This window comes from Monopterus albus, unplaced genomic scaffold (assembly GCF_001952655.1).
Source record: "Monopterus albus unplaced genomic scaffold, M_albus_1.0 scaffold39.1, whole genome shotgun sequence".
Taxonomy (NCBI): domain Eukaryota; kingdom Metazoa; phylum Chordata; class Actinopteri; order Synbranchiformes; family Synbranchidae; genus Monopterus; species Monopterus albus.
The window spans coordinates 3,351,179-3,362,275 of NW_018127919.1; the positions used below are offsets into that span (position 1 = coordinate 3,351,179).

Consider the following 11,097-nt stretch of genomic DNA (forward strand, 5'->3'; position numbering starts at 1 on the left):
TGCAGCAGAATTTTTTTTTGTAACCTTGGCCAGATCTGTGCCTTGCCACAATTGTGTCTCTGAGCTCTTCAGGCAGTTCCTTTGACCTCATGATTCTCATTTGCTCTGACGTGCACTGTGAGCTGTAGGGTCTTATATAGACAGGTGTGTGGCTTTTCCTAATCACGTCCAATCAGTATAATCAAACACAGCTGGACTCAAATGAAGGTGTAGAACCATCTCAGGGATGATCAGAAGAAATGGACAGCACCTAAGTTAAATATATGAGTGTCACAGCAAAGGGTCTGAATACTTATGACCATGTGATATTTCAGTTTTTTTAATAAATCTGCAAAAAGTCTGTGTTTTTCTGTCAATATGGGGTGCTGTGTGTACATTAATGAGGAAAAAAATGAACTTAAATGATTTTAGCATATGGCTGCAATATAACCACTACAGTCCTCCGCTCTACCAACTGAGCTATCAAAGGAGACACTGCAATATAACAAAGAGTGAAAAATTTAAGGGGGTCTGAATACTTTCCGTACCCACTGTACATGGCAAGAAAGAATAACAGAGGCTCTGAAGTTACAAGAACAGGAGGTAATGCCAAATGAGTTTTGTAAGCACCCAGGGCGGTACTAAAGGCTCAAATAACTAAGACACATGTGATATCATTGCATCATCTTTCATTCACTAGGCATGAACTTGCTCATCTAGGCTGTCCTGTACTTTTTCCATATTTGCCTGAAAATATCATAATAAACTAAACACACACACACAGTCTTTCAATTGAGCTAATAATTAGCCTATATGAGTACAACAATACGTTTCAATGCAGCAAAAGAAAAATTAATTACCTGGGTGTCTCTAAAGCAACAGGGACCCAGCTCGCTTGGCAACAGCAGACAATGTACACAATAAAGACTCAGACAAGTCGTATTTCAAACAATGTTATGTTTGATTATGACAGGAGGACAATGTATAAGTATAAAAAAATCACTGACAACTACAGAATTGTTCTATGTCATCACAATAATTAGTGTACATCATATTGACACAGTTATTGTAGTAGCTCAGATTATGACAACCCTGAGTTAAATTCTGCTAAGAGGAAAAATAACAACTATCTTTGAATACAGCAAAATTTGAACATTAAAGACTTATAGTTGCTTACACACTCACTCTCTGTAGCCATTAGTGTGGAACCACCAAAAGAACACTTGTTAAAATTAACATTTCATTATTTTTTTTAAAGAAAAACTTTCTGCTGTTTTGTTTTGTTATTTTACGCCTTGTCAGTAGAGCTATTCAGTGAAGGTGCTATACATTTCAATTTTTGCCCCACTGTACAGTGACAGCCTTTATTCACATACTGTACAGATCCATTTCATTTGTTACGATTCTCATAAGCTTTCAACTGTATAAGTGTACTTAGCACTGATAGGCGGGAATGCTGAATGGAGATGTTGCAATTTGCTTAACGTTCTTGGTTTACTGGGTTTGTTTATTGTGAAAATGTAGTCCAGCATTATAACAAAATGGTAAAATGAATAATAAAATAATAAAATAAACATCACCAGCATGATACTAACTATGAATTGGTTTAGAAGTCTGTGTTTTGGTATGATTCAAATTGTTTTGTCCTTTTAGATTGTATTGCAAGATGTTAAGCAGTCGGTGGAGTATATAATACTAGTGCCATAGCAGGACAAAAGGTTTCATTATCTCTGTCATTTCTGTATTTGAAAATTATTTTGCATTATAGTTATATCATATAATATATCACAGACTGTATATTTCAGATGTTTTACAATTGGTTACAGTACACTGATCATCAATACAAAAGTAAAAGGTCAGAAGGCACAAACTGGGGCTAGTTGCAAACAACAACAATAACAAAATCATTTTATATACTAAATGTAAAATCAAAATGACTAACAATATTCAATCAGATATCTAAATGAAGATGTGGCTCAGTCCTGACAAGCAAAGCTGGGTAGCCTGGTTCAATTAAGTACCAGACCAGGAGAGGTCACTGCTGTCCAGTTTACACTGGTGCTACTTTCAAATGCTGTTGGAATTCAGAGCCCTTGAACATTGATGACCAAAATACCATTGTAGAATGCTCAGTTTAACATCCATCCCAAAGCTTCCACTAATGACAAGTAAAGATGGAATGTATTTTAGGGTACTCCTTGCATTACTATTTAGCTGACTTCAGTTCAAGATCTAGTTAGGCTATTATACAAATATAGCCTATAGGTGATTTATTACTCCATCTGTTTCCTGTGTCATCTCCCAGTGTCAGTACATTTTGCAAGATAATGTCCATTAGATGCTTCTGTACAGATGTTTTTACACCACAAAGTATGTGCTTCTAAAAATAGAAATACTAGCACTCAGTGTCACACAGCAAGGTTTTATTTCATATGGGACAAACTGCTATGGTGCCCCCAGTCACTGAGTCCACAATAAAATCCGATGATGGTGAAGTAGATCACAAATAAAGTAGGCTCGTATTTTCTTTACCCATGTTATGCTGATAGTGGTAGTAGTAGGAAAGCTGCCTCCATCCTCAAAGACCCCACCCACCCCCAGCATGGACTGTTCACCTCCCTACCCTCTGGCTGGAGGTTCAGAAGTGTGAAATGCAGGACCATTAGACTGAAAAACTCTATCTTTCCCTCTGCCATCAGACTCCTAAACAGCTGAGGAGTTTATTACCAGGAAATACGTCATGTACTGTTTACATTCTCTGTTTGCACATGCATAATTGCACAATGACTGTTGACTGCTGCACATGCTGCTCCCATGCAGCATACATTCTGTTATATTCTTATATATTTTTTATTATATTGCTGCATCTGTTGCTGTTTAAAGTGTCTTAGATTTTGTGTTACTTATTTATCTACTTTATATTTCATTTGTATTTTGTGGCATTCATGGCAAAGTAAGAATTTCATTGTACAGGGAAATACGTTTCCTAACTGTGCATAACACTTTGAACTATATTAATTTATATTTATTCACATTTTATTATTCTACTACAGCATAATGTTTTAGATTTTTTGAGGTTTTTGATTACAAACACAAGATTAATTGCAGCACATTGTGTAATATCCCAGCATAGTTATCGGAGATCTGAGCTTATGTTTGAAGGCATCACAAACATTTCAATACACCTAAGGTCATAGGCAATACAACCAAAGGTAGGAAAAGAGACTCCTGGGGAAACAGGAAAGAAGAAAGAATAATTAGTAGATGAGATCGGGACATACAGTATTAAACAGCACCATGAAACTTATCAGTAAACATCCAGCAGGAAATTGTGATCAATGTCAACAGCCAGAGACAGTCAATGTAGCAGGTATACAAAGGAGAGACTGAGAGACCAATGCAAGGTGTCTAGAAAAGAAAAGAAATAATAAATAGTATGGACATCAGGGAGTTACTAACAACCATAACAGGAAGCATAGCTGTGCTTAATTTCTTAAAAAGGACTGGAGTTATTGATAGGATACAGAGGATAAGGTCCAGTTCGATCCATAGTCCACCAGAATAGATACATCTCTAAAGTAATGTATTAACTGTACAGAAGGGGCGCTAATGGAACAATCCCTGGATTGCCAATGCGCCATAAAAAACCCAAAGACGAGGAAGAAGAAGAGGAGGAAGAAGAAGAACGAGAACACACCTACGGATAATTTGGAAGAAGAATTACAACTAACTTGTAAAGACACCTATGTTGTCTTTTGCGGGCGTTTCCAGGTAGGTCACTGTCCGATGTGCTAATGGTCTGCAGCCTACTTTCTGTTACTTTTTCTGAATGACAGCCTTTTCGCTGTGTAAGTGTTCCCAAAGGCCACCGGTGGAAGAGAACGAGTGCAAGCAGCTTAAAGGGAGAGCTTTACGACAAAGCTCGGACTAGTTGCAGCGACAACGTAGACACAGCCTGCGGTGTGCCATGTCAGTTCAGTAAAGTTAAAGTACAGGAGGGCTGTATCACTTCATGGAAGTAAATGGAAGTGATAATAAGCACAGAATGCAGCAGAGCAGTTCACACCAGACATCCTGACAGTATGTCCGGGATGAAGGAGTTGGGAAACACGGAATTCCTCCTGACTGTTGTCTGATCCACAGCTGCAAGAAGCGCTCGAATTGTTGACTTAAGTAAAAGTTAACAATACCACAGTGTAAAAATACTTTGGTGCATATAAACGTCCTGCATTCAAAATGTGAATGTTACTTAAATAAAAGTACTGGGATCAAAATCTACTTAAAGTACCAAAAGTAAAATGACCCATTATGCAGAATAGCACATTTTATATTGATGTAGGTCATTTTGGGATCACAGGCTAATTAGTGTGTGCATAACATTTAATGTGGCAGCTGGTAATGGTGTAGTTCGTTTTAACTACTTTATATGCTCATAATGTGAAGTACTGAATTCCTCCAGGGATCAATAAGGTCTAATGATTTTACTGTATTTTCTATTGCTTACCTGTTTCTGAAAAGTAACTAGTAACTAAAGTGATCAAATAAATGTAATGGAGTAAAAAATGTAGTGAAGTCTGAGTATGAAGTAGAAAATGAAACTATTCAAGTGAAACACAGATACCCCAAACATGTACTTGAGTAGATATACTTTGCTACTTTCTACCAAGGCTGTCACTTTTTCCACCAGGGCTGTGGATGTTTAATATGTGTGTTCATTAAAGACACCAAATATTATCATTTTGTATTTTGTCTATATACACTTGTGACACAGGTAATCATTTATTACCAGTTAATGCAGAAAACCCGATAGTTTTTACAGGTTCACATACTTTTTCTAGCCATGTATTGTAGCACTGAATTGTGTCAATATATAGGACATGGAGTATACATTCCCAGATCTAGAGTTTACTGATGCTTGTAGGCCATTTCCTTTGTTGAGACTGTAATACATCAGTAGGTGATGCCAGTTTCCTTACGTGTAGTCGTTGAAGTATAATTTCCTTCTCAGTTTGTGTTGATACTTTGGATGGAAAAAGCCAGATTTAAAAGAAAAGTAAACAACAGATTTTTTGTGGAGAACAAGCATTTGACTTTGCACCTTGGCAGCTGATGTGCGTTCTTTACCTGTTGGGAATGGGTTTATTTATTTTTTTTGCCACAAGAGCACATAACAAATATAAATAAAAACCCGACAAAAAGATAAGTAAAAAAAGCAAAGTAAGCGTCAGATATGGCTAAAAATGTATTATGTTCTCAGCAAATATTTTTCTGTTTCTTTTTTCTTCCCTACAGATGACATTACATGGTATCCATGCCCACTGCAGATACTCTCAGGAACTTTGAAATGGTCACAGAGTAATTTATATTCAGCTTTTCTTTTCTCAGCGTAAACAATTCTAACTTGTAAGTAACAGCCAAAAAAAAACAAAAAAAACCCCAAACATGTTTCACTTAATTAAGAAAGACAAGGAGAAGGAAAAGGACTTGGCTAAGAAGGAGAAAAAAGACAAGAAAGAAAAGCGAGAGCGTATGTCCCAGGCAGAGTTAAAAAGCCTGGAAGAGATGAGCATACGTAGAGGCTTCTTCAATCTCAATCGAGGTAGCTCCAAGAGGGAATCGAGGAACAAGCTGGAGATCTCTAGTCCTATCCCAATTAAGGTGCCGAGCAGCACAGAGCTCTCCCTGACAGACCTGCAGACTGAGCGCCATCATCACACCCTGGAGCAGGATGTGGGGCAAGTGAGTGCAAGTACCTCTAGTGAAGATATGAAGGAAAATGAACTGGAACCTCATCGCACCTCTGTAAAGGAGAGAGCAGCTAAGTTTGGAGAGCTGGCCAAGTTGGGTTCAGGGATAGGCCAAATGCATGTGTCTCATCCTCAGAGGAGCAAAGAGGACAATGCTTTGGTGGCTTCAGATCTTTCTGGGCAGAACTGGACTACATCATCTTCAAACCTTCACCCCAACCCAAAAGGCCCCAGCATGGTTCAGATTCCTGAGATGGTGGAGAAGACCTTTCCTGGTGCAAGCCTGCAGTTGCCCATGCTTGTTGCTCCACCAATACCAGATCAAAGAGAACTTGAGCTACAGCGGCGCAACACCGGGGATTTTGGCTTCTCTCTGCGCAGGACCACCCTGTTGGACAGGCAGCCAGATGGAGGAGTGTGTCGGCGTGTGGTACACTTTGCTGAACCAGGTGCCGGTTCCAAGGACCGGGCTCTGGGCCTGGTGCCAGGAGACAGGCTGGTGGAAATAAATGGGATCAATGTGGAGAACAAGAACAGGGATGAGATCGTGGAGATGATTCGTCAGTCTGGAGAATCGGTCCGGCTGAAGGTGCAGCCGATTTTGGAGCTGAGTGAGTTGAACCGCAGCTGGCTGAGGACTACACAAGGCCTGCACAAAGAAGCCTTTGAAGTAAGTTCTTTTGAATCATTATCAAACTTGAACTTGACGTCACAAATTCCACATTCTGTGTTTCTTCAGTGCCAGTCTCTGCAAGTGCCTCTCAAAATGCCGCTTTCTTGTTTCTGGTGATTTCACTTTAGATCATGATACAGTTTTAGAGTGTGGAAATTATTCTCCATTATTCTCCACTGAGAAGCACAGTTTGCATCCTAGTGTTTCTGGATCTGTGGTATTTAGTTTTCTTTATGTACACTTGGGGTAAAAGTTATCACTGGTTATATGTGGCACTATTTTGCCATCATTTAGTGGACTAAAAATCTATGAAATGTATGACGCTAGTAATGTTTTTTGTGTTTTTACATATGGGGAGAGAGCATGTGTTCTGCTGTCTGTGTGTATATACAATCCTCCCTTCCTCCCCCTAGTCCTTTGACACTAAACAATGGGATTCTGAAGGAAACAATGGCCCAGACGCCAAGAGCTCGTGGCCATATGGTCTTGTAAGACTTGGCTGGCAGCTGATTCTTTTTTTTGCTTGGTTAATTTTGTGCATCACGTAGAGGAACATCAAGTTAAACTCTTTGTGTCAGCCAAAACATTGGCTTAGATTAGGGCTGGAAAGTATACTGTGATTCCTCAAATAACAGTTATGTTTTTACAGTGTTTTTTATATAAATAGCCTTCAGTGTGTAATGCTGATTTTATTCTGTAATCAAAAATAACAGTTACGGGCCATTTTATCAGATGGCCAGCATTGCCGGCAGTGGGAGTTTAATTTGCTTCCATCAGGAAGGAGCTTCTATCTTCCGAGAGGCATTACAAATAGATATATGTGCAATGATGCTCCTTGGTTGTAAAGTTGTTGTTTTTTTTTTTTAAATAGCGTTCAGTGTTCAAGGTTGGTAACAATTAATTAATGGCACTGTGGTGTGTTGTATGTACACTGTCCCTTTTAATGCTGTATTTTTGTTCTGTGCCATCTACGTTTTTGACTGCTGTCTGTAAACCAGTTTGTCTCTGTGGGGGATATTAAGCCTTACTCAACCCTACACTAAGAGGACTAGTGTATCTATATCACCTCACAGTAGTGTCATTTCACACCTACTGTCAGATGTCATTGAACCCTGGATGTTAAAATCTTATAATAAGATATAGTATTGTGCCTGATGAACGGCCATTTTAGTGACTATATTTTAATAAAAAAAAAAAAAAAGGCTCAAATAGTAAAAAAAACAAATTCCTTTTGACAGCACCACATTGGGCCAGTTGTCACATACGGCTTTATTCAGAATAATATTGTCTAAGAAAGTCAGTCAATTAACATCTGTCAAACAAATATGTCGTTTTTTGTGTAATGACGGAGGTTGCTGCTATTCTTTCGGAGCGTTGAAGCGAGAGTCAGATTTGTTTGGCTGAGTATGGAATTTCAGTGCTTTCCCCAGGCTGTGGGGCCACAACTGGAATGTTGTTTTGGCCAGGAAATATGTTGTACAAAGTGCACTGTACATGGCTGGTAAACAGGAACTGGAGACATTACAGCAGTGACAACAGAGAAGCTAACAACACCAGGGTCATTTTGTGACTCTCTCCAACTGACATTTACCCATGAAAATATCATGAGTTACATTGGACTGTGCAAATGAATGTGTGCACAGCCAGCGACACAGTGCATGTGCTGCCCTATGGGAGCTGCTTGTCAACCTTGTCTTACTTTGTGCTACATTTAGCTGATCTTGATGATCATCATTAGACAGCCTGTATGGAAAAACAGAAAATGTGACTGTGAGGCTGACCTAGAACCAACAGCGCTATTTATAGGTGGCTCTAATAGGATCTGGATACTAGATCTAAAGCCCTGCAAAACATAGTTCAACATTCTGGCAAATATGCTTATTCACTTTCTTGCCAAGAGTTAGAAAAGAAGTACGAAACCACCCTTATGCCTGAAGCTGCATCCAGGGCACTTCTAGCTTAGCTTAGCGTAAATACTGAAAGGAAGAGGAAATCCACCCATCAACACCTCTAAAATGCTCAAAATGACACTATATATTTGGATGGGTGACATATTAAAGGAAAACTAAGAAGTGTTTTACTAAGGTGTTGGGCCATCATGTGCCACCAGAACGGCTTCAGTGCACCATGCCATAGACTCTACAAGTCTCTGAACTTTCCTCGACGGTTGAACACCATTTTTCCAAAAGATATTCTCTCATGTGGTGGTGGAGACACTGTCCAACACGTCAGTCCTAACAGGTATTCAACTGGGTTGACATTTGGTGACTGTGAAGGCCATAGCACATGATTTGCATCGTTTTCCTGCTCATCAAACTATCCAGTGACCCCTCATGTCCTGTGGATGGGGCCACTGTCATCCTGTAAGAGACTACTCAGTTATTCAGGTTTTTCCTTTAGTTGGTTACTTGTTTGTTGTTTTTTTTTTTTAGTTTCCCCCCCCTCTGTTCAAATTTTAAGTTGTTTTTGGGGCATTTTGTCCTGTATTTATTAGGTTGTCACAGAGAGGTGGACAGGAAACGGCAGACGGAGGGAGAGACCTGAGATTCATATCTCCCATCTCAGCTTTTTTCGTTTTAACAGAGTGAAGAACTAAAGGGGGAGTAACTGCTCTAAACAAGGTGCAAACAAAATGTCTGCTTATACAGTTCTATCTGTTCAGTTTGTATATGAGCAGGTGTACACTGTGTAAGTAGGTCTGTGATCCTCTGTGGCTGCTTATTGTTGTCTTACAGACATCCTGGGGGGTGGGGTGTGTGCCCTGTGGGCTCTGCTAGACAGTTTTCCAGCTGGTTGAGTTAAATCGATTGGTCAGAGGTATTCTGAAACCAAGCTGTGTTGCCATTTTTGCAGAGCACTTTCATTGTCTGTGTTACCTAAAGGAGACTGTTCCTTGAACTGGATATTTCTTCATGAACATCATATTTAATCATGAGCACCTGACATCTATAACCTACGATTTTACTTCTTAATCTCCTCCATTTGAAATAGTCTATTTGGCTGAATACCATTTTGTAGTTCATGAATATTTAATCAGATAAGCAGTTAGCACCACTTTTAATTTCTGAAACAGTTTAAATATGATGACATAATAGCATAAAAAAGCAGATCCAGGTAATATTTAAAAAGTATCTCAGGCTATACTTGGCTGTCTGTTAGTATTTAATAAAAATGAGACCCTGAATACCAGGGTGGCCAAAGGCTGGCCCGTTGTTGATCAGAGTTTGCCAGATGTTTCATCTAATATCTGTGTATCACTGAACCCGCGTAACATTTCCTGTACAGTTGTGGCCAAAAATATTGGCACCCCTGCATTTCTGTCAGATAATGTACCATTTCTCCTAGAAAAGTTGTTGCAGTCAGAAATTCTTTGGTATGCTCATGTTTATTTATTTTATTTGCATTGGAACAACACAAAGCAGAGAAAAATAAGGCCAAATCTGATCCATTCCACACAGAACTCCAAAAATCGACTGGACAGAATTATTGACACCCTCAACTTAATATTTGGTTGCACAACCTCTGGACAAAATGACTGAAATCTGTCGCTTTCTGTAACCATCAGTGAGTTTCTTACAACTCTACTGAAATTCTGGATCACTCTTCTTTTGCCAGCTGCTCCAGGTCCAGCTGCTGTTTTCAGATCTCTCCACAGCTGCTCTATGGGATTTAGATCAGGACTCATTGGTGGGTACTACCAAACTCTCCAGCACATTGTCTAAAACCATTTCTGGTGCTTTTTGAAGTCTGCTTTGGGTCATTGTCCTGCTGTAAGACCCATGACCTCTAACGGAGACCCCCATGCTCCGGCTTCCTCCCACAGTCCGAAGACAGGAATCTTAGGTTGATTGGTGACTCTAAAATGCCTGTAGGAGTGAGTGTGTGTTTTTGTCTGGCTCTGAGTGTCAGCCCTGTGATTGACTGTGTACCCTGCCTCTCGCCCAGTGTCAGCTGGGATTGACTCCAGCAGCTCCCCCTGTGACCCTGTTCAGGCTAAGTGGTATAGATAATGGATGGATGGTCAATAATTCTGTCCAGTTCTTTGTGGAGCGTATCACATTTAGCTTTTTTGTGTTGTCCCAATGCAAACAAAACAAATAAAACATGAGCATACCAAAGAATTTATGACTGCAACAATTTTCTAGGAGAAATGGTGCATTATCTGACAGAAATGCAGGGGTGCCAATATTTTTGGCCATATCTGTCTGCAGCCCAGACACACTTTTATCACTGTGAAATTAGCACATGGCCAAATTGTGTCATGTCATATCCATTTCCACTGGGGACGTGTTAGTATTAGCACAGGCATGGATTAGAAAGAGGTGGGGCTTCCAAGCATAAAGCTGTTTGGTTTATGATAAAGGCTGCACTTAAGATGTCATTGTTCCTTCTCTCCATTCTTTACATGTATTTAATAGTTTATAGTGAAATACTTTTCTGCCCTGTCAGTTAGTGGCAGACGTTTCAGACCCTCATGGTCTTAATTTTGTCATCTGAAATGAATAGCTGTGATTACGTTGCAGTTTGACACAGTAAAGCAGACATACTTGAAATTCTTGGGTGTGTACCTTATACCATATCTGTTAGTCGGTGGAGCATAGACGCTTCACAGACGCACTGTGATCTTGTCAGCCTTAAGCAAGTAACCACTTTAACTGAGAATCCTTATTTGCTTCATGATGCTTTTATTGTTGTCAT

The 11,097-nt window shown here is 39.6% G+C and overlaps 1 protein-coding gene across 3 annotated transcripts in view; it reads left to right on the forward strand.

Moving 5' to 3' along the window:
• Positions 1–3,651: 3,651 nt before the first annotated feature.
• Positions 3,652–11,097, forward strand: part of LOC109959406 (unconventional myosin-XVIIIa-like) — a 67,391-nt gene continuing 59,945 nt past the window's right edge. For all 3 annotated transcript variants that reach the window (XM_020598725.1, XM_020598726.1, XM_020598724.1), the window contains exons 1-2: positions 3,652–3,750; positions 5,272–6,396. In XM_020598725.1, coding sequence (XP_020454381.1) covers positions 5,422–6,396 — 975 coding nt within the window. In that variant the 5' untranslated portion in view covers positions 3,652–3,750; positions 5,272–5,421. The remainder of the gene's footprint in view (positions 3,751–5,271; positions 6,397–11,097) is intronic.